The sequence below is a fragment of the Dermochelys coriacea genome, chromosome 8 (assembly GCF_009764565.3).
Source record: "Dermochelys coriacea isolate rDerCor1 chromosome 8, rDerCor1.pri.v4, whole genome shotgun sequence".
In the NCBI taxonomy this organism is placed as follows: domain Eukaryota; kingdom Metazoa; phylum Chordata; order Testudines; family Dermochelyidae; genus Dermochelys; species Dermochelys coriacea.
The window spans coordinates 1,028,547-1,052,842 of NC_050075.1; the positions used below are offsets into that span (position 1 = coordinate 1,028,547).

At 46.3% G+C, this 24,296-nt stretch overlaps 1 protein-coding gene across 1 annotated transcript in view; it reads right to left on the reverse strand.

Annotated features, from left to right (window-relative positions):
- The window catches only part of NSD1 (nuclear receptor binding SET domain protein 1), a 137,515-nt gene that overhangs the window by 81,795 nt on the left and 31,424 nt on the right, over positions 1–24,296 (reverse strand). The window contains exons 4-6 of the mRNA XM_043490689.1: positions 17,125–17,260; positions 6,954–7,126; positions 1,772–4,340 (exon numbers count right to left, since the gene is read on the reverse strand). Of these exons, the coding sequence (XP_043346624.1) occupies positions 1,772–4,340; positions 6,954–7,126; positions 17,125–17,260 (2,878 nt within the window). The remainder of the gene's footprint in view (positions 1–1,771; positions 4,341–6,953; positions 7,127–17,124; positions 17,261–24,296) is intronic.

A 24,296-nucleotide genomic window follows, 5' to 3' on the forward strand; every position in this document is an offset into this window, starting at 1 on the left:
CTAGACTGTAAACACGTCATCCCTTAACCTTCTCTTTGTTAAGATCAATAAATTGAGCTCCTTGAGTCTGTCACTATAAGGTATGTTTTCTGGTCGTTTACTCATTCATTCTTGTGACTCTACTCTGAACTCTCTCCAATTTAGCAACATCCTTCTTGATTTATGGACACCAGAACTGGACACAGTAGTAAAACAGTGGTCTTACCAGTTCCAAATACAAAAATAAAATAACCTCTCTACTCTTGTTGGAGACTCCTGTTTATGCATCCCAGGATTGCATTAGCCCTTTTGGCCACAGTGTCGCACTGGGAGCTCATGTTCAGCTATTTATCCACCACAACCCCCAAACCCTTGTCAGTCACCGCTTCCCAGAAGAGAGTTGCCCATATGTAAGAATGATCTACATTCTTTGTTCCTAGACACACGTTTCTAACCATATTAAAATGTCTATTGTTTGCCTGCACCCAGCTTACCAAGCAATCTAGATTGCTCTGTACCTGTGACCTGTCCTCTTCGTTATTTTCCACTCCCCCAATGTGTGTGTTATCTGCAAACTTTATTGATGATTATTTTGTTTTCTTCCAGGTCATTAATACAAATGTTAAATAGCATAGAGCCAAGAACTGATCCTTGCAGGATGCTGCTAGAGACACACCCATTCAATGATAATTCCCCATTTACAATTACATTTTGAGACCCATCAGATAGCCAGTTTTTAAGCCATTTAACATGCACTATATGTTCATTTTATGTTTTTTTTTTTAATCAAAATGTCATGTGGTATCAAATCAAATGCCTTACAGTTTGCTCTTGGACCTGAAAGCCAAGCCGGGTTCTTTCTGGTTCATACATCACCAATGGAAATATGAGTCTGCAGACAAAACTTTACCTCAGCTACACGTAAGCAACTCCACTGAATTTCCTCAGGTGTTGTAAAACTTTTCAGAACTATTGAATGATGGGAGCCCCTGAAGACCCCATGAGCTCCTGTACATTCCATCCCTCTACAGATACCTCCCTCCTGCTTCCCAGACCACCTCATCTGAGCTGAAGCTTCTATCTACCCACTCTCTTCCAGATCTAATTCAGCCCACGCCTCCCACATGGTTCTCTTCTTCCTGCTCCTCACCTCAAAGACAAAATGAATGTCAACAGAGCAAACATTCATTCCAAAATAGCCTGTGGGTTAGGAACTCCACAAGCTTCCTAATTAACCCCTTGTAATAGTTAATTAACTCCCACCCTAAAAAACAGTTGGGGCATCAGCCCTTGTTGAGACCAACAGAACAAAGCAAATGTGGTCACTAGCCTCAACTGTGAGAGAGAAAATGAGCCAAAAACAAATTGTTCAAAGAGCAGAACCTGGTTTTCCTCCAGACTTTCTGGAACCGACCTACACAGTGTAAGAGCAAGTTGTAACCTTTCAGGGAAAGCCTGGAGGTGAAAACCGACTTATAAGAGACAGACACTCACTTCTCCCTTCACTATGGAGATGCTAATCTCTCTCCATAATACACTTCAGCTTTTAGACTAATATGTCAAATAAATCATCATGTAATCAAACCACCTCTCTCTACTCCGCACTTTATTGGGAGATGTCTAAGAACACGACATCACACGTTGAGTGCAGTTAGGTACCCTCAACGTTCCATTTAGACCAGTCAATAACATGATGTTTTACATTTTTAACTTAAAGGATTACAGAATGCACACACGCATGGCCACACATGCACACACACACACACACTTAGGTGTAAATCGAACTCCTTACCTTGTGAAGAGAACTCAGACTGGGAAGCAAAACGGCAAAGCTCTGATTCTGAATGCATCACATCATTGTTTGGCTTATCACATACATTCAAACTTTTCACAACTAAGTCTAAGTGATTCTCCCAGTCCTGGTCTGTCAGGTCTCCCTCAAGCCCCGGGGAAAGGGTGGGAGGCCTGTGCTCCAGGCACTCCTTTCCCTTTAGTGAAAAGTCACTAGAATTCAGGCCCCCAAAGGCGCCCCTGGAGCTCTCTTCTTCCCTAGATCTATGGACGTGCCGACTGGTTCTAGCACTGCTTTGGTTAAAACGCTGCCATCGCTTCTTGGGTGCTACATGGTTTACATCATTAGACTCATCCCCCAGGGAGCTTTCGCTATTCAATTCTGAATCCAGCTCTAGGCCCTCACCATTTTCAGCAGAAGTGCAACTCTCAGTATTTTTATTAGGTTCAGGCCTCTTTCTGATATGATCTAAATTATCATCAGATGAACACGCAGAGTCTTCATCAGTGGAGTGTTCCATTAACTCAAGAGACTCTTTCCTTGCAGTTTCTTCTATTTCATTACCAACAAGACTAGTAACCAAGCCCTGCATATCCCTGCGTGAGAGGGATGCTTTCTCTGCTATATTACTGGAGACCTGATTTAGAGGCTTGCTCAGCCCTTCTAGTTTTAAATCCTTTCTGATTGATGTTGCATTATCTACTAGCTTGGATGACTGCTTAGATTGTGAACAGTTGTGTCTTGAGATGCACTTTGTGCCATTCGTACCAGAAAGAGCAGTATCCGTGGGGTCCCTTTTGTTAGTACTCCTCCCACTTATCTTGGCTGTAGCGCTGCACGAAAGAGAGGATTCACTGGCACTGGGGTTCTGACATGTTGCTTCCAGAACGCAATCCCCATTTTTTTCTAATTTATAAGTGGGTCCTTTTGCAGCCAAAGCCTTCAAGCCACTTGCAGAGTTACTTCCAGAGGAACTGCTCATGCCAGCATTTCGATACGGGACCATGTTCTGAGCTGACATCAGCTGCTGCTCTTTTGTCTTACTATCATGCATATCTTTCAACATCATTAGCAACGTGCTGAATTTGTAGTCTGGCTCAATGGGCAAACGACTCTGCCCAGAGGTAGAAGAGAAGAGTACGGGTGCTGTGGTCTTAGGTGCCCCATAGTCACTAGCTTCATCACCAAGGGACCTATAGGATAGCTCCTTCAGCTCTGAGAGGACATGCTTCACCACGGCAGTCTCTATTTCAGCAGAATCCCTGCCTCTCTCATGCACATTATTTAATGGTTCCTGACTATCAACTTTCCCACTTTTGGCAGGAGGACCAGTGAAACCTTTGGTGTCAGAAGAGCAGCAATTCATGCTACATTCCTCTTCTAAGAGAGGGGGTTCTGTCACAGCAGCACTCTCCTTGTGTTTGCTTCTTATACTTTTGAGCCGGGGCACTTTGATGTTTTTCAGGTGTAGATTCAGTTGATTTGTAATCCCAATGTGGGAGCTTTCCCGGCAAACACTCTGGCGTGTAGGGTCCTTATCTGCAAGGGAAAGACGGTCATTTCTTATAGCTGAAGTACACTCTAGAGCAATAACAGGCATCTCAGTGTCCGAGGCTGCTCCTTGGAGCTCCCCATCCACAGATTCAGCATCACTTCTGCCCCCTGGAGGTCTGTGATCTCTAGATGACCTTTTCCTGGCTCTTCTGTTGCTGTTTTGTGAGAGATACATGGAACATTTACTGTTTCCCCTCATCCCTGTAGAGAATTCCTTTTCTTCTTTATCTGCAGAGTCACTGATCTCCAGGGCGCTGCAAGCTGCTTCAGAACTTTGGTCCCCGGTATCTAGATCACTAGTTCCATCATCTGAGAAGGAAGTCAGCGAATCGGACTCACTTTGCTTTTTCTCAATAGCAGCGTCAGGTGTAGAATAGTGTACCTGTAATTTGGAACTGCAAAGAATGCCTACGGGGCTTTTCTGTTTCTCTGTAGAGCTGCTGGAAAGCAAATCCACTTTCAGTGTGTCCCGTAGGGAGTCACCATGAGGAGCCCGATATTCCTGTTTCAAGGTTGTCTTTTCAAAACGTCTTTCTCCAAAAGAAGAGAGCAAGTAGTTTTCCACGGCACCATTGGATGCTGTTAGATTGTTTGCTATCCGGCAAAGTTCGTGTGATGCATGTTTATCTGGCAGGTCCCCAGCAATCATGTTTCTAACTATGTTCTCTGGTGCCTTTCCTCCAATTTCTCTCCTAGATGCTTCCAGTCTGGTGCGGCTCTTTTTTACTCTAGTCCTTTTCCTGCTGTCAGAGCTCTTTTTCACTTGTGATTTAGTGCATGACCTTCCCTTCTCCCTGGCTGAGTGTTTGGAGTCAAATGCCAGGGATTTAAAACAGCCATTCAGCTGCCTGTCCAGTTCCATTACAGGGCCATTAGTGCAGGATTCCAACAGCACATCCTCACTGTTCAGCTTGCTGGGATTCTGACTACACTTTTGATCCTCAGTCCCCTTGAGAAGGAATTCTTCCGCATGTCCGACACTGACTTCCCATTTCGCCATAAACCTCTGAGGAACCTGAATGTTTGAGAAAACACAAAGAGAGGTTACCATCAAATAAACATTTAGGAGAACCATAAAGTGAAACAACACATAAGAGATACACCCTGCTCTAGTGTATGCAAAATGCAGCAGCAGTCTCCAGGACAGGAGTCCAGCACCTCATGGCTAACATGGCTCCTGGACAGCACATCCACGGAGCACAAATGCATAGGACTCCAACTGAACTCAACCGAAATCGCTGCAGAACTGCTTGGATCACAATACTAGTAAATTAGTGTCCTGTGTGCTTTCCTTGTGCTATTGAAGCTTCTGTAATAGCAGCCCCATAGGGTTCCGTAATGTGTGTCATACCAACACTCTCAAGCCTGAATCATGTCCGACATCCTTCTTCCAGTAAAAGAGGGAGGGGTGCAATTCCTCCCCAACCTGTCACTACTGACAAAAGGGGTCCCTGACGGTACTGGCCTTCCTCAGGGACTGAATACACTGGCCTCCCAGCATGCACCTAATGCAGCAACCTGGACAGCAGCTATCAGGAAGGAGAATCCGACACTGGCCCCCTGCGCGGCAGGGCAGAGCACCAACCACTGGGCCATCAGAGAGGCGTCAGCACGCATCTCTCTAAAACATGCCATAAAGAAAGCCCTGATTTGCTCTGTCCTGACCCTTCTTGCTTCCATTTATTTCACAGTGCATTTCAACCTGTTCTCCCCGACAGCATTCCCCTTCTCTGCCACCCCACATACAAACCCAAACACACTTTCATGGGGATTTGCCTCACACAAACCCAAACACACTCTGCTGTTCCTTCTGCTTAGGAGGCTCCCAGGATCCATACTGAGTTTTGTACCCTTCACACAAAAAGAGGTGCCCAGGGCATTAGATAGGCTTTTTAAAGAAGCCTGGCTTTCCATCAGGGTTTGTTGTTCTTAGCAACAACAAACTGTAGGTTTTCGTTACTAATCCTGAACCAAAATGAATCCCAGCTCAGGGGAGCCGTTTGAATTCCCACCACTTTTCTTTTAAAGGGTGATCTACAGAATCTCAGCTGACTAAAGAATGGCAAATAACCCAATGTCACAAGGCAGCCAGATCCTTTGCAGCTCTGTAGGAAACCCTGGCGGGCGACCCCCTTGCGGATACAAACCCAGAATATCAAGTAAGCAGTGTGTTTGGTTTACATAGGTGCAGCAATGCCAGCACTACACCCCAGCAATTCAAAGAACTGGACTCAAGCCATAGACCTCCTGAGTCTTGGGTGCACAGAGCTAATAGAGACACTAGGTTGGGAATAAAGGCAGAGGACTGCAAACACTGAATGAAGACGTGAGGAATATCTCCCACACAAAAGGAACCAGGAGAAAGGAAGGCATGTGTATAAGAGTAGTGAATCCTCTGGTGCTTTTTACTACAATCACCTAATCACTTACACTGAGACAATTATATCTGTCCCCTAACAAAGCAGCCACTACTGTCAGCAGTTAAACTATCAGTATAAGATACAACTGCTTCCCTCTGGCTGCTCACTTGCAACCATCCAATGGCCCTCTGTATTCCTTCACTTTAATAATGCTGAACTGGTGAATTTCTTCAGTCATCTTTATAAGGCTGCAGGGCAGGAAGCTTGTATTATATTACGTTGTGCAAAGGCATGTCTGCTCCCATTTGAAATAGAGGCTGCTTCATGAGCAGATGATGTGCTAGACTATGCAACTCCCTCCCAAAGTCTGATTGGTGAGGCACTTTCTAAGTCAAATCAGGAGGAACTCTAAGTACTTATAAAACTTATTACAGAAGCAGGGTTCAAAACACTATTATTGTTTTTTATGACAGGTTTCAGAGTAGCAGCCGTGTTAGTCTGTATTTGCAAAAAGAAAAGCAGTACCCGTGGCACCTTAGAGACTAACAAATTTATTAGAGCATAAGCTTTCGTGAGCTACAGCTCAGTGGTCTAATACAGAATGGAAGCATGATCTGTTCCCGAGTCAGCCAGGAGAGGTCACTGGAGAGCAAAGTAAGTTACTTCCAAATGCACTTTTAATCATCATAACTGATATTTCACATCCATAGAACTGTTTCAGAGTAGCAGCCCTTAGTCTGTATTCGCAAAAAGAAAAGGAGGACTTGTGGCACCTTAGAGACTAACAAATTTATTTGAGCATAACCTTTCGTGAGTTACAGCATGCATTCATCCGATGAAGTGAGCTGTAGCTCACGAAAGCTTATGCTCAAATAAATTTGTTAGTCTTTAAGGTGCCACAAGTACTCCTTTTCTTTATCCATAGAATTGTACTGTTGAATAAAATGGATAGATAGTGAGTATGTCCAACTGTGACAGGATGACAACTTCTCCACCTCTCCGAATATTCTCGACAGTAATTTACAAACTACAGACTATGCCCTTAAATAGGAGCAAGTTTGGAAACTCCTTGTGGCTTAAAAACACTGATCATCACAGGAATTCTGCAAATCAATTTACCAGCTGTGCCCTCACAATTATCACTGCACAAACACATTTTTAGGGTGCTTTTCCAGACATACAAGAACAATTCGGCTGTGCAAAAACAAGCTACTTTTTAATCTCAGAAAAGAGTGAGCAAAGCAAGCTACCAAGAACAGAAGCTTTACCTTGTGCTTGTAGCCTTTTTCTTTTTGCTTCCCTCTTCTCCGAAGCACAGGTAGCTCTTCAAACTGATATCTGCCTTCAAAAAGTACAATAGCTTTTCCTGCAACCCAGGCTTTCTCAGAAGGATCTCCTAAGGCATCTACGTAGTACTCTCGATATGGTCTCCGATTGGAAACTATTTAAAGAAATTAAACAGGATTATTGTCTTGCTTAAAACAGCATACTAGTGTGGGAAAGGAAGCACAGAAAGTTTATTAGTAGATTCTCCACACATTCTCCTAATAACATCTTCCTAAAATCCTAAACAAATGCCAACTGGGGAACTCCTACTCAGAGGGTTGGTGGGTATGCTTTTGTCTTAGTTTTCCTTGCTTTTAGTTGGTATTTTGCATCTTGGAGAGGAGTTTGCTGTTAAATAGTTGATAGACAGTTTGCTTCCTCACTGGAGCAAAGACTTGGAGTTTGGTGAAAACAACCCAACCATCTCCCTCTGTGACGGGAAATTAACATAAAGTACAACAAACTTAATATTAATCCTCTTAATGATCACACTGTCCAGTCCTCTAGATCAGCAGTTCTCAAACTTTAGCAACCCAAGTACCCCCATTTTGATTTAAAATTTTTCACAGACCCTCAAGCCCCCCGCTCAGCTGCAGGCTACACTAGGGTTGCCAACTTTCTAATTGCACAAAACCAAACACCCTTGTCCCCCCGCATTTCTAAAGGCTCCACCTCCACTCATTCCAGCCCCCCTCCTCCACCCTCACTCACTTTTCACTGGGATGGGGCAGGTGCAGGAGGGGATGAGGGCTCCAGCTGGGGGTATAGGTTCTGGGGTGGGGCTCGGGGTGCAGGAGGGGGCTCCAGGCTGGGGCCAAGGGGTTTGAAGTGTGGAAGCAGGCTCAGGGCTGGCGCAGGGGGCTGAGATGCAGAAGAGGGTTCTGGCTACAGCTGGGGGCGCAGGCTCTGGGGTGGGTCCTGGGATGAAGGACTCAGGGTGCAGGCGGGGGCTCCGGGCTGGGGTGAGGGGTTTGGAGTGTGAGAGGGGGCTCGGGGCTTCACACTACTCCCAGAAGCGGCAGCCATGTCCGGCTCCATGGTGCATGGAGCGGCCAGGGAGGCTTCATATGCTGCCCTCGCGCCCACAGGCACCACCCCCGCAGCTTCCATTGGCCACTGTTCCCCAATGTGCAGGAGGCGCTGGGAGGGAGGGGGAGGAGTTGTTCACAGCATGGCTTGCGGTCCCCAGTTTCAGAAACGCTGCTCTAGATGGTTGTGAAAACTGCAGGTAGGTGGGATGGAGATGCACAGAAACTAGATACTTTGGATTCATTCACATATTTCCTCCATCTCCTGAACCCCCAGAGAGAAGAGCCCTGCTGTCTCTGTGCTGGAATCTGGGAGAGAAAACCCGCAAACATCATCCTAGGCCTTAATTTCCAGCTTGTTCAGCAGATCATTGCCTGATACTGAACATCTATCCTGGACTCAGAATGGTGGTGGCGACAGGTTTAGGAATCTAAGGAGCAGAATATAAAGGTGTTCCAGCTAGTCCTTACTCTGAGTGTGCATGCAATCTGACATGCTGTGCAGTTATACTGGATACCTGCATGCTCAGGGGGCATTGGGAGCCCAAGGCAGGACTCCACTACAAGCACAGATCTGAAAGCGTGTGACTGCTTAAAGGAGTTTTCTTGATAAGGGTATTCAATGAGCTCAGCAGGGTGAAGGAATGAGAGGAATTGTAATGTTGGGCTACATGGCATCTGAAAGGGAATCCTGTGTGTGCTTGTGAAAGGTGCTGGACTGAGGGCAATAGAACAAACATTTCAGGCCTCTTCCCCACACTGTCCCACCAACATATCTCCACCCTGTTCTGCAGGGACCACCACGAACGGTGACAGGGCAGTTCAGTCTCCGTGGGCAATTCAGTCCTTGGCTTCTCTGCTGAGATTGCCAACAGTAATGCCACCCCCAACGGTGTTCTAGAGATATGGGCATCAAGGATTAGACTGAGACCACCCACTCACTTACCAGATAGGATACAGTACAACACTCAGAACATGGTAAAGCATAAAGCCTTTCGGCAAATACTGACCTGGGTTAATGTCAGGCCAAAGACAGAGGCAAAAGATTGCACATATCCTATTTCCCAATCCCTAAACCAGCCAGTCTCACTGAGCAGAGGAAAACTGCTTTAAAGAAATCGCTACGTGACAGATGAGACAAGCTCTCTGGGTAAGTGATGGGTTTGAAGCTACCTGCCTGGCTTTGAACAACCCAGTGTTTGTTTCCATAACAAGTGCAGGGAGTAACAGCCAGGTGGGAGAACTTGTACGTTTCAGAAGTAGGTGGACAATGCTGGAAATTCCATTTGCCCAATAGCATCAAAGATCTAAGGTTTAATTGGTGCCTAAAGTAGTCACCTGTTAATTAGGGAAGGAGACAGAGCACAAGTGGGAGGGGCGGGAGGGGGAGAGAAAACCAGGGAAAGAAAGATTTCTTCCACACCTGTTCTGATCTGAGCAGGACCAGAATGTGCGGGGAGGGCTGTGGTCTGAGATTATCTAGGACAAGCACATCAGTTGGACCGTGTTAACCAGCATATTACTTTCATTCCAAATTCCCATTTTAGAAGTAATTGCACACAGCTGTAAGCTGATTGGCAAACAACCATTCCCACTAGATGCAGCCAATAATAGAAAATGCCCATTACACGCTCTCAGGAGGTGTCACAATAGCTAGAGTACGACATTTAAAAAAAGAACGTAATGGCCACACTGGGTAAGCCCAATGGTACACTCTGCCCAGTATCCTGTCGGCCAACAGCAGCCAGTGCCAGACACCCAGAGGGAATGAACAGAACTGGCAATCACAGAGTGATCCATCCCCTGTCATCCACTCCCAGCATCAGGCAGTCTTAGGGATACCCTGGCCATCCTGGCTAATAGCGATTGATAAATCTGTCCTCCAGGAACTTATCCAAGTCTTTCTTGAACCCATTTATGCTTTTGGCCTTCACAACATCCCCTGGCCATGAGTTCTTCACACAATGCACAGTCAGCCTGTGGAAGCATTTCCTTCCATTTCCCTCAAAGCTGTTACCTATTAACTTCATTGGGTGACCCCAGGGCCTTGTGTTATCGGAAGGGGCAAATGACACTTTCTTAGTCATTTTCTCTAAGTCATTCATGATTTATAGATCTCTCATTTCCCCCCTTCACCGTCTCTTTTCCAAGTTGAACAGGCCCAGTCTCTTTAATCTCTCCTCAGGCGGAAGCCGTTCCACCCCCCTCACCGTGTCTGTTGCCCGTCTCTATATTATTTCCAATTCCACAATATATTTTTGAGATGGGGCAAAGAGAACTCGCATAGTATTCAAGGTGTGGGTGTAACATGGATTTATGAAGTGCCATTATTATATTTACTGTCTTCTTATCTGTTTCCTAATGGTTCCTAACATTCTCTAGCTTTTTTGACTGCTGTTGCACATTGAGTGGGTGTTTTCAGAGAATTATCCACAAGGACTCCAAGATCTCTTTCTTCGACCCATGAATAGTTGGGATGCATTCCAATGTGCATTACTTTCACAGAATCATGGGACTGGAAAGGACCTCGAGGTCATCACGTCCAGTCCCCTGCACTCATGGCAGGATTTCTGTAGTTATCAACACTGAATTTCATCTGCCATTTCATTGCCCAATCACCCAGTTTTGAGAGATCCCTTTGTAACACTTACCAGTCAGCTTTGGACTTAACTATCTTCAGTAACTTTGCATCATCTGCAAACTCCGCCATGTCACTGTTTACCCCCTGTCTCAGATGATTTATTAATATGCTGAACAGTACAGGTCCCTGGGGAAACTATATTGTTCAACATGTTCATAAATTTATGGATATAGGCTCCTCAATGGCTATGAGCCAGGATAATAAGGGATGCAACCCCATGTTCCATGTGTCCCCATTCTGAAAACTGACCATTTATTTCTACTCTTAGTTTCCTGTCTTTTAACCAGTTACTGATCCATGAGAGGACCTTCCCTCTTATCCCATGACTGATTATTTTGTTAAGAGTCTTTCGTGAGGGACCTTGTCAAAGGCTTTCTGAAAGTCCAAGTACACTATATCCACTGGATCACCCTTGTCAAGGTGTTTGTTGACCCCCTCAAAGAATTCTAATAGATTGGTGAGGCCGGATTTCCCTTGACAGAAGCCCTGTTGACTCTTTCCCAACATACTGTGTTCATCTGCGTGTTACTAAAGCCAGGCTCACTGGCCTGTAACTGACAGGATTGCCTCTGGAGCCTTTTTAAAATACTGGTGTCATGTTATATCCTCCAGTGACCCAACAGAGAGGCTGATTTAAGCGATAGGTTACAGACCAGAGTTAGTAGTTCTGCAATTTCATATTTGAATTCCTTCAGAATACTTGAGTGATACCATGTGGTCCTGGGGACTTATTAATGTCTAATTTATCAATTTGTTCCAAAACATCCTCTACTGATACCTCAATCTGGGACAGTTCCTTAGATTTGTCACCTAAAAAGAATGGCTCAGCTGTGGGAATCTCCCTCACATCCTTTGCTGCAAAGACAGAGCCAAAGAATTCATTTAGCTTCTCCACAATGGCCTTGGGTCTTCACAGAGTGCCCCTTTGGCACTTTGTCCAGTGGCCCCACTGACTTTTTTCGGTTTCTGATGGACTTAAATAAATTTTGCTGTTAGTTTTTGAGTCTTTTGCTCGTTGCCCTTCAAATTCAGTTTTGGCCTGGCCAATTATATTTTTACATTGACTCGCCAGAGTTCATGCTGCTTTCCATTTTCCTCAGCAGGGCCTGGCTTCCCATTTTAAAACGGCGCCTTTTTGCCTCTAACCACCTCTTTCATTCTGGTTTGCCATGGTGGCATGTTTTTGGTCCTCTTACTTTTTTTTTTTCCCCCAACTTGGAATATATATATGTAGTTTGAGCCTTCGTTATGGTTTTATAAAATGTTTCCATGCAGCTTGCAGGCATTTCACTCTTGTGACTGTTCCTTTTCATTTCCATATAACTAGCTTCCGCCTTTTTGTGTAGCTCCCTTTCTTAAAGATAAATGTTACTGCGGTGGGCTTCTTTGGAATTTCCCCCCCTACAAGGATGTTGAATTGAATCACATTATGGCCACTACTACCACTGTGATCCACTTAGAACTAAATCAAAAACTGCCTCCCTCCTTGTGGGATCCAGGACTACCAGCTCCAAGACACAGTCATTAATAGTGCCTAGAAATGTTATCTCTGCATCCCATGCTGAGGTGACATGTACCCAGCCAATATGGAGATACTTGAACTTCACTATTGTTATTATTATTATTATTACTATTATTTTTATTGTTTTCTATTTTTATAGCCCCTCTAATCTCCCTTGGCATTTCACAATCACCACCACCATCCTGGTCAGGTGATCGGTAGTATATCCATACTGCTATACTCCTATTATTCAAGCATGGAATTTCTATCCAGAGAGATTCTATGGGACAGTTGGATTCATTTAAGATTTGTTCTATATTTGACTCCACGCTTTCTTTCACAAACAGTGCCACTACCCCATCAGCACGATCTACTCTGTCATTCCTATATAGTTCGTACCTTGTCCCACTGATTATCATCATTCCACCAAGTTTCTGTGATGCCAACTATGTCAATATCCACATTTAATACCAAGCACTCAAGTTCTTACTATTTAGACTTTTAGCAGTTGTATACAAGCACTTCTAAAATTGGTCAATATTTAGTTGTCTGCTTCATATGAGGTAACTGAATGGGACTCTTTCATTTGACTGTTTCTCTTCAGTTCCTATGCAATTTATCAACTTCTATCCTCTCCCCTTTACTAGGGCAGAGAATCCCAGTGAAAGGATGCTCCCCTAAGGGATGTCTCTGTCCAAACCATGTGCTCCTCCGTACCTGTCAATTTCTCCCAGCCATTAGTTTCAAAACTCCTCTACCACCTTTTAAATTTTATATGCCAGCAATTTGCGTCTATTTTGGTTCAGGTTGAGCCTATTTCTCCTGGATAGGCTCCTCCTTTCCTGAAGGGTTCTCCAGTTCCTAATAACCCTAAACCCCTTCTCTTACCTAGCAGTCTCTCTTCTAGCTTTCCCTATGTTATTGGTACCTACATGTACCAAGACCACCGGCTCCTCCCCAGCACTGCACATGAGTCTGTTTAGATGTTTTGAGTGATTTGCAACCTTCATACCTGGCAAGCAATTCACCATATAGTTCTCCCAGCCATCATAAACCCAACTAGCTATATTTCCAATGATCAAATCCCCCATTACTGTTACCTGTTTCTTCCTAATAACAGGGGCTCCCTCCCCTGGTGGGGTATCATCAGTGCGAGACAATACCATGACATCATCTGAAGGAGGGTCCCAACTAAGAGATTGTTTCTTCTGCTCCAGTTTGATGTTCTTCCTGAAACTTTCATCCTCCTCAACAGCACAGAAGTGGTCAGCCTGGGGATACAACCGCACTACAGTATCCCAGAAAGCATCCCATCTGTGTTCCTCTCTGTCTCCCTTAGTTCCTCCCCTTCAGCCACTCTGGTCTCAAGAGCCTGTACTCAGTCCCTCAGGGCCCTGAGCTGCTTAAATTGTTGCATATTTAAACTGTATATTCAGATAGTATCTAACGCTAGGGTGAAGGGCTTTAGGAGAGGGAAAGGCAAGTAGAGAGACAGAAAATGAGAATGTGGTGAAGCTGCTGAACCTACGGGAGATATAACATGCTGTCTATGGAATTATGTATCATAAAATCATAGGCCTGGAAGGGACATTGAGAGGTCATCTAGTCCAGTCCCCTGCACTCATGGCAGGACTAAGAATTATCTAGACCATCCCTGACAGGTATTTGTCCAACCTGCTCTTAAACATCTCCAATGATGGAGATTCCACAACCTCCCTGGGTAATTTATTCCAGTGCTTAACCACCCTTACAGAAAGTTTTTCCTAATCTCCAGTCTAAACCTCCCTTGCTGCAATTTAAGACCATTGCTGCTTGTCCTCTCCTCAGAGGTTAAGGAGAACAATTTACCCCCCCTCCTCTTGTAACAAATTTTTATGAACTTGAAAACTGTTATGCCTCCTCTCAGTCTTCTCTTCTCAAGACTAAACAAACCTAATTTTTTCAATCTTTCCTCGTAGATCATGTTTTCTAGACCTTTAATCATTTTTGTTGCTCTTCTCTGGACTCCGGTTTGTCCAGATCTTTCCTGAAATGTGGCGCCCAGAACTGGACACAATAGTCCAGATGAGACCCGATCAGTGCGGAGTAGAGTGGAAGAATTACTTCTCATGTCTTGCTTATAAACACTCCTGCTAATACATCCTAGAATTCTGTTTGCTTTTTTTGCAACTGGGTTATACTTTTCACACATATTTAGGTTGTGATCCACTATGACCCCGAGATCCCTTTCTGCAGTACTCCTTCCTACACAGTAATTACCCATTTTGTACGTGTGTAACTGACTGTTCCTTCCTAAATGGAGTACTTTCCATTTGTCCTTATTGAATTTAATCTTATTTACTTCAGACCACTTCTCTAATTTGTCCAGATCATTTTGAATTTTAATCCTGTCTTCCAAAGCACTTGCAACCCCTCCCAGCTTGGTATCATTCACAAACTTTATAAGTGTACTCTCTATCCCATTACCTAACACACTGATGAAGATATTGAACAGAACCAGACTCAGAACTGATCCCTGCAGGACACCACTCAATACACACTTCCAGCTTGACTGTGAACAACTTATAACTACTCTCTGGGAACGTTTTTTCAACTGGTTTTGCACCCACCATCTAGGTTGTATTTCCCTAGTTTGTTTATGAGAAGGTCATGCAAGATAGTACCAAAAGCCTTACTAAAGTCAAGATATACCATGTCTACCGCTTCCCCCCATCCACAAGACCTGTTACCCTGTCAAAGAAAGCTATCAGGTTGGTTTGGCACGATTTGTTCTTGACAAATCCATGTTGACTGTTACTTATTACCTTAGTATCCTCTAGGTATTTGCAAATTGATTGCTTATTTGTTCCATTATTTTTCTGGGTAATGAAGTTAAGCTGACTGGTCTGTAATTCCCCAGGTTGTCCTTATTTTCCTTTTTATAGATTGACACTATATTTGCCCTTTTCAAGTCCTCTGGAATCTCTCCTGTCTTCCATGACTTTTTGAAGATAACTGCTAATGGCTCAGATATCTCCTCAGTAAACTCCTTGAGTATTCTAAGATGTGTTTCATCAGGCCCTGGTGACTGAAAGACATCCAAGTTCTCTAAAAGTGTTAGTTCCCTATTTTGTCCTCTACTCCTACATGATTCACTATGTAAGACGACCAATCGCAACTAAACATTTTGGTGAAAACCAAGACAAAGAAAAGATCATTTAGCACTTCTGAATGTTCAACGGACGGATGAACAATAACAGTTCTCAAAGAGAACTCATTGAGTAAGGGGCCTACTCTGCCCTTGGTTTTCTTCTTGCTTCTAATGTATTTCTAGAATGTTTTCTTGTTACCCTTTATGTCTCTAGCTAGTTTGATCTCATTTTGTGCCTTGGCCTTTCTAATACATCCCGACATACTTCTGTTATTTGTTTATATGCATCCTTTGTCATTTGACCTAGTTTCCCTTTTTGTAGGGCTTCTTTTTGAGTTTCAGCTGGAGATTTTAACAGTCTGAGCTGAGAATCACTAACACTGCATGCTCACAGAGTCTAGCCTTCCAGACTGGTGAGGGCCCCAAAAGTTGCAAAAATACCACATCACTAAACAGCAGCCTGTCCTGCATACAGAGCACTACCCCAGACAGACTGACATTTCAAAGGTGTTCAATTACCAAGGGAATGTGGAGAGAGAGAGAGAGAGAGGCTGGAGGGAAAACGAGGAGAAAAATACCCAGAAATATACAGGTCCCCCCATTCATGATATGCTGGAATAAAATAGTCCCCTGCTATAGCTAACTTTACATGGACAGCAGTTTAAATACATCTGAGTGAAATGCAAGGTCAGTTTCCAAATCAAAGGGTCTCTTCTCCTCTGTTCACCTGGCCTCTCTGCTACCTCTGTCACCATTGACCACTCACGTTGATACCACCCCCCCACCCTGTCTTGGGCTCACAGGACTCTGCCCTTTCCTGGCCCTCTCCTTTTTCTGACCATTACCCAAAGAGAATCCTCTTCCTCTTTCCTCCCCCTGGTGCATGTGCCTGAGGAATCTGTCCTTGGTCCCCTTTATTCTCCTCCTCCTCATTCATCCCTTCTCTGCTCCCCTGGTGCATTACCCCTGGGGCCAATGGCCCTCAGATCTACCACTCAATCTCCAGCTCTCCCGAGGCCTCTCCGATAAGAGACATCTGTGGGGAGTTCACCTCCTTATATGAAACGAGGCAAAAACTAAACTTCTCATCTTCCTCCCAAGCCTTTGTATCAGGAAAACTGTGATCTACTGGTCCGTAGGCCTCTCCCTTGTATCCAGCAGCTAAAACAATCTCCCTTTCCCACTACTCTGTTCCTCTTCCCACCACCAGCCTCCTTGAGTCCATTCACTGCCTTCCAGTTTCTTTCCATGTACAGTTCAAATTCCTCACCCTCACTTGTCAGGCTCTGTACAGTTGTGCCTGGCCCCATCCCACTCCCAACTCCTGCAGTTCTCCCTGGCACTCTGCCCAACCCTCTCATCTCGCTCCACCCTCTCTCCTCCCACCCTGTCCCTTTTGTCCCTTTTCATGCTGCTCCCTATGCCTGCAATGCCATCCCTCTTGGTCTGCGCCAGGCACCACTGCTCTGCTCCTCAGAACGTGCATCTCTTGCTTAGCACAAGAATGGAGCTCAGTGGTACAAACTACTCCCCAATTTAAAATGCCAGAACCTACAAGATCCACTTGCTATCTTACCCCCATCATTCTCATTTGTCTTAACCTTCATCTCCCCATCCCTATACTTCCTTTGCTAACTTCCTATCAGTATTTGTCTAATCTACACTGTAGGTTCCCATGGCAGGGACCATCATTTTTAACCTCTATGCACTGCCCTGCGGTTAAAGGGCTGCCCAAATGCTTATTAGTAACAAAGAACTGCAGCAACTGTGGCACTAAGTGTCCTTAACTGTTTCGCTCAAGTGGGTACAGTACCTTTCATTTTTGAGTGACAGTCGAGCACTGGATCATGACAGATTGTGCAGGGCCACCACGGTCGTCTGTTGAACTTAGCCCAGACCAGATCTCCAACATCATACTTCACTGGAGCAGGTTTCTTCTTCGCTCGATTCTTTGGACAGAAATCAGAACATGAGGAATCAAGTAAGTGAAAGACACCTTTGAGGAAAGTCTCACATCTCATTGGAACATCATCGGACAATCACCAGTGGTGACATTTCTCTTTTTAAAAAAAGCTAAGATTTCTTGTTCTGACATCTTTCACAGGACACCAACAATTTCCTCCCACCCACTCCTTCCCAATCCACTGTAGCCAGACATCACACGATACAGCAGTAAAAGCTTTCAGCTCATAGCCAACACTGATTAGTATCCAGGTCAGTCAGATGTCCTAGTTCACAGACAAGGAAGCAGAATATCTTGAGACAGTTCTATCTGGAAGGTGGTGCTCAGAACAACAGATGCACAATATCTGCCACTGAGTAAAGTGCTGGGCACATACAGCCTAATCCTACTCTGCTTCTCAGACAAATGCAGGAAACGGAGTTTGCTGATAAAACACTTTGTAATACACTGAATGCATGTATGGTCATAATATCTTCGCCATTTCTCTGGCAGTTTGGTTTATGCATGCAGAACCACCGCTGCTCCCCCCCCAAAAATCCCCGAGAGAGAGAGAGCAGGCAAGTCTGCATTGTCAGTCTGTCGCCTTTATGAAAGGAACCAAACTATAAAATCTGAGTGCAACTGGCTGAGACATGGCTCATTGGGAGAGGCATGAAGACAGGAGCCACACCTGCCTCCAGAAGCCGCGACCTGAATTTCTGTTTAAACTGAATGCCCAAATCCACATGGTATCACCAGTCTACACATGGGCAGGTGGGCGAGCTATTTTAGGGGAGTCAGGGGCCAGCCTACTTGGGACAAGCTCCACTAAGGAGAATGAGCCAACCCAGATCCACCTGCGAGTTGTTAATTACCAATGTGGTTAGGCAGCAGTTAAGTAATTAAGGAATACGCAGGCCTTACAAAGGTTATAAGAGCTCAGGCAGGGGGACACCAGAACACACAGAGGCAGGTCTTGAGGAAAGGGGCTTCTCAGGGGAGCTGGTTAAAGAACGCACCAGAAAAGGGGACCTAGGAAAGAGGCTCCTGGAGGGAGCAGGTTCCAAAAGTGCTACAAGGGGCAAAGCCCTAGGGAGGCCTGGTCTCAGCAAAAGGACCTTACCAGGCAACAGCAAGAAGTCCAGATTGCTGGGGAACTACGCACCGCTCCAGAGAAGAGCTGCAGCAGTTTCACCTCTGCGGGGCCCTGAGTCCAGAGAAAGAACCCTTCCCTAGGTGATGGCAGGAGCCTGACTCCAGAAGAGGGTCCCGGGTCAAGAGGGCCTTACTGGTGAACAGCCTGGACGAAGGAGATGGATAGACTCAGGTGGGGAAAACAGACTAATATTAATTCGCCCCCGGCCCCAGTTGGACCACTGGGATGATGACTTGCTTGCCTGTCTGTTCAGCCTTTCATCAAATGAAATAGCAAAAGACCTGCAGGTAGCCCTGTGGCATCTTGTGCCCTTCTGGAACATTGAGTTCAGCAAAACTCAAACTCCTGAAAACCAGGAAATAGAGTTACAGTAAAAGCCTGTGCAACCTTAACTCTGCCCCTTCTGGAGCTGGCAACAGCCACTGGGAATTACCTGCATGCTCTCCAGCTGCACTCAGTCTGTTAGGGATAGCTGTACTGAATGGTGGAGGAATATGTTGGAGTAGCTTGGAAGAGCTGTGACTGTAATATAAGGAGATCTGGGTCTGAATAAAGGAGGAGCATATCTATCTTGAGGTTCCAGTCTGCATTATGTCGATCAAGTTGTGTGGATTGTGTCAGCCGTGGGCACTGGGGCACTCTTGCCATGGGTACCGTCAGCAGTGAGGTGGGAGCAGTCCAGATTTAATGATGTGTAGGAGGAAGTGTAGGTTTAGCTGGGCTGCTGCGTGCAAGAGTGAAGGGGCCATAAAAGGTACAAAAGCAGTTATTAAATGTGACACGTGTGGTATTTGGGGGGGAGCAGGTGCAGTGTTTGAGCACAGGGCAAGTGAAGGTAGCGCCTGTTCATTACCGAGACAAGGCAGAGTAGGAGTACAGATGTTATGGATGTGTTGGGGTATCGCTCCAAGAGGGCAGAGTTAAGGTTGTGTGGACGTTTACCTGAAGTCTGTATGTCCTGGTTTTCAGAAGTCTGAGTTCTGGTGAACTCAACGTTCTAGAAGGGCACAAGCTCACACTGGGCAGCCTTAACTCTGTCAGTGTTTTGGCCATTTAATTTCTTAGGTTTTGTTAAAGAAATGTCTGTTGGCAGGAGTTAGTAGTCATTGAGACAGTTTCAGTTCTCACCTAGATTTGCAGCTGATAGGCTCCTGTGGCTAGGTAATAAGTAACTGACTTTCACACAGTGCTTTTCATAAGCAGATTTCAAAGAACTTTCCCCTTTAAATGGGAAACTGAGTCACAGAAGTGACATGACTTACCCAAGGTCGCCCAGCAGGCTGTGGCAGAGCTAGGAACAGTCCCAGTTCAGTGGTCTTTCCACTGGGCCATACAGCTGCTGTGTGGCTACATACTGCTCCTTCGCCCCACCCCAGTACATGTTGTTAGAGTGCAATGGAGACAATGGTGGGTCAGAGCCAGCGAGAGAAACCTCACCCCTGGTCTCAGTCCCAAAACCTTGCCAGTTTTATCACACGGCTATTAGAGTAATGTTAAGCACATGAGAAGACTGGGGTCTCTCTCCACCCCCCCACTATTCTCCTGAACATGGATCGTCCCACCCTGCCAAGGTCTCCAGCTTCCTCTCCCCACCCCATCCCACGGTGCCCCTCGCTGCATTGCAGAGGCCAATCACAGCTCAGAACTTGCTCGTTGCTGTCTCTTGCTCTGTGCTGCTGCAGGCACGTATCACAGGCAGCAGCTCACTAGAGGGCCGCCTGCTAGCCAGAGCTCCACAGAGCCCAGCCCCTCATTCCCACTCCCCATCCCGAGCTGCTCAGCTAAACTTCCGCCATGCGCCGGACCCGCCCCGCCCACCCCTCCCACAAGCCACCCCACACACAAAGGGGGGATATCTTAACTATTCACTTTTTGGATTTCAGATGTTTAAATCTGTTACCCCAAGGTCCTGTCCCCCATGAGATCCAGGTTCACATGGAGGAGCAGGAGGAGGGACTTAGACCCTTTCAGGGAGGTAGACCTCCCTGAGATCCCACATGCACATGAAGGTGAGAATTCAGGACTGACATCCCCCACTCCTAGCCTCCCAACTTCCTTGGCTAGCCCTGATTCTCCAACCCCTCATTTTCCCCAATCCCCCTCCCTTGCTTAAGCTCCTCTACCACCCATTCCCATGTCTACCCCTTTTCATATTACCTCCATCTCCCACTGCACACCTAAATCCTCCCCTACTCTTGTTCCCCAATCACCCCTCCTCTCCCAGTGAGCATTCACACATGGAAATGATTTTCCAAAATAGTTTCAGTGCCTTCTGAATATTCAGCTGTGCTCAGATTAAATTTCTCCTAAATAAATAAATCAAACTTGACAGAGGCAGATTTTTCCCACATGTGTACAGTTCATTCTCAGATTTCCTCCCAGGATGGGTTCAGAGTTGCAGACTCAGAGAGGTGTTTAGCGGCCCATTCATCTTAATGAGATGTTTTCAGCTGAAGGAAAGCACCTGATGGAGAGGACTACAGCCTGAAACAATAGCTATGAGACCTGTGGATTATTCCACTCATGTCAGTGGGTGTGCCCATCTCTTCTCCCCCCTCCCCCTGGGTGCAGGAGAGTTTCTGACATGTGTCAAGCTTACCTGTTCTCAGCTCCTCAACCCAGTCTCGGCAGTATGTTCTTGGTACATGCTCTGAGCATGCCTGTTCTCAGCTCCCCAGAGGGGCAGAGCTTCCTCAGCTCACATAGGGGCAGGGAGAGGGCTCAGACACCCCGGAAAAACAAGCCATGTCCAGAACCTGGCTCATATGAAGAGGAGAGGGAAAGGAGGGGTCAGACTCCAGTGGATGGGCAGGAGCCCCCCAGAGCCTGGTGCATACAAGGGGGCAGCGATCAGGGCTCAGGCTCCACTTCGGGGGGGGGCAGGGACCCCCAAATCCTAACTCACATAGGGAGAAAAAGCAAGGCCTCTCCCTCCCCACCCCCCGCAAACCTGGCTCACATGAGAGGAGTCTCATCCCCAGGGCACAGCACACATGTGGGAGGGGTATGTGGGACTGACAGGCACCCCTGCTCTTACTTTCCCTCTGACTCCCTGTCATTCACCTTCATGACCCTCTTCCCTTCCTGCCACTGCACCTAGTCCCCATCACCTGATCCCCCAACACCTCTCCCCCATTCCCAACTACTCTTCACCTCTAATCACCCTCCCCCCAATCAGCGATTGCATGTGTAGCTTATTTTCTTTTCAAAACACTTGCAGCATCTTCAGTGCCCTGGTCTATATTACAAACTTATGTCTGTATAACTGTGTCGCCCGCGGTATGGAAAAATCCACCATCCTGAGCAACACAGTAACACTGACCCATCCAACGCTCGTTGTTGATGGGAGGGCTTCTCCAGTTAACCCAGCTACTGCCTCTCGAGGAGGTACGCCTATGGGAGAGCTTCTCCTGTCGGCACAGGTAGCGTCTTCAATAAGCACTACAGCTGTGCCACTACAGTGCTGTAAGTGTAGACAAGCCCTGAATAATCTGCTGTACTTAGATTACATTGACGGAAAACCCCCTACATCAACGTAGGAAGTGCTGACACCATGGCGCTGCAGCAGCTGTACTACAGACATACCCAGAGGGCTGGTCTACGCATGGAACACTGCAGTGGTGCATCCGACGGGAAGGTTTCTCCTGTTGGCCTAGGTAATCCATCTCCCTGAGAGGAGGTAGCTAGATTGACAGAAGAGTTATTCTGTCACCCCGCACTGTCTATACTGGGGCTAGGTCTGCTTAACTACATCTGAGCGATGGAGCTATGCAGAGGTAAGTTTTCAGTGTAGACCAGCCCCTAGACTCTCTGGAATCTGGAATTCTGACCAATATGTGCCAATGACACTGTGGCTAATTGAATTCATCTTTTTGAAGGAAGTGTATGTTTCTAGCAAATCTAATCTTCCCTCTGCTCTCTTACTGTGAAGTAGTAATGGTATTAAATGGTGTTAGAGTTAGGCCTGGTCTACACTAAAAAATTAGGTTGACCAACTATGTCGCTCAGGGGATGTGAAACATCCACACCCCATAGCAATGTAGTTAAAATGACCTAATCCCCAGGCTAGACAGTGCTAAAATGCTTCTGTCAATCAACCTACCTCCCACCTCTTGGGGAGGTGAATTAATATGCTGATGGGAGAACCCCTCCCATTGTCATAAGTAGTGGTTACACCAGCATTTCTCAAACTGGGGTCTGCAAACCCCTGGGGTCCCCAGGCCCCGCTCATCAACTCTCCCCCATCCTCCCTCAACTCCTCCCCCTCTCTCTATCTCCTGGAGGCTACTGAAGCCAAATCAGGAGATTTTAGGCACTAAAAGTCCGTCAGCACAGCGGGGCTAAGGCAGGCTCCCTGCCTGCCCTGGCTCTGCACTGCTCCCGGAAGCGACCAGCACATCACAGCAGCCCAAGGGGGGAGGGATCTCCAGGAACTGTGGCCAGTGGGAGCTGCGGTGGCGCCTGCAGGCAGGGGCAGTGAACGGAGCCCCCAGACCCCACCCACCTAGAAGCCACTGCCAGAGAGATGTGCCTGTCACTTTTGGGAGCCACCCAACGTAAGCATCACCCAGCCAGAGCCCACACCCCCTCCTGTACCTCACCCCCCTGCCCCAGTCCAGAGCCCATACCCCCGCACCCAAACTCCCTCCAAGTGCTACAACGGTGCAGCTGCAATGCAGCAGCAGCTGTCGCTGTAGCAGTTTAAGTGTAGACATGCCCTAGGTAAAGGTAGGTACAGCAGGCTTTCACATAATACAGGCGTTATCATTAGCCCCAATGTACTAGCTATTTGCCCCTGCCTCATGTCACTTCAGCAGTCCAACAGCTCTAAAACATTCCAGATATGATACACTGTACATGAACCTCTAGGGCTGCAACAGCAAAAACACAGAGTGGCTTCCACAAGCATTGCCCTGGGGTTCCAGGCAGAACACAGATGCATAGAGTCCTATGCTAAGCTTCTCCCTTCACACTTTTAAGTCCTGCAACTAAATTGTTAATTCAAACATTAAGATGACAACTGTTTGGGCTGGAATATATGGACCCAGTTCCAACTATCTGTAGGTCAAGATTTTATTGACCAAAATGTTAGAGAGAGAGAGAGAGAAAACTAACTGAGGAAAATGCATTATACTTTTGGAAATAATTGTCCAGGTTTCATTTGCATTGTTAAAGAACAGAATTCAAAGTAGAAAGGCTTTTTGCAGCGAACAGCAAAGAGGCTAACAGAGGGAGTTTGCCTGGGAATTTGCCTGGGGAGAGCCCACTGAGGCTTTCATCTTGCCAGCTTCTCCGAGTAGTTACTGCAACAGCTGAGGAAGCTCATAGAAGGAAGGTAATATGGATGATGAGCATTCAGCTGTTGTTACCTGCACAGGATGTGTCATGTTTATCTTTCTTACACAGGACAGAAGCGACTTTGTCTACAAAGTGCAAGCTGGTCTCCATATTGGAAGAATGGGTTCAATGTCTGGAGAAACAAGTATCAACCCTGCGTTGCATAAGAGAAACTGAAGATTTCCTGGACGCACATCAGGATATGCTTCTATGAGCACAACATACTGAAGATTCAGAGCAGGCTGCGCAATGGGGACAGGAGGACGGTGAAAAAATTTTGCAACATGTGACCTCCAGAAGAAGAAAGGGGAGCATCCATGTACCAGCAATGCAAATACAGGTAAGCAACCGTTTTCATGTTCTATCCACAGGTACTAATGCGGAGAGTGGACTAGACGATACATCTCAGGGAAGGGAGCAGAAGGAGACTCCGCCGACTGGAAGGCATGAGATGCACTGTCTTAGGGAAGGGAGTTCCATAACCACTTCTCCCAAGAGAAGGTGGCGGGTGGTGGTTGGGGACTCTCTCTCTCCTCAGGGGGACTGAGTT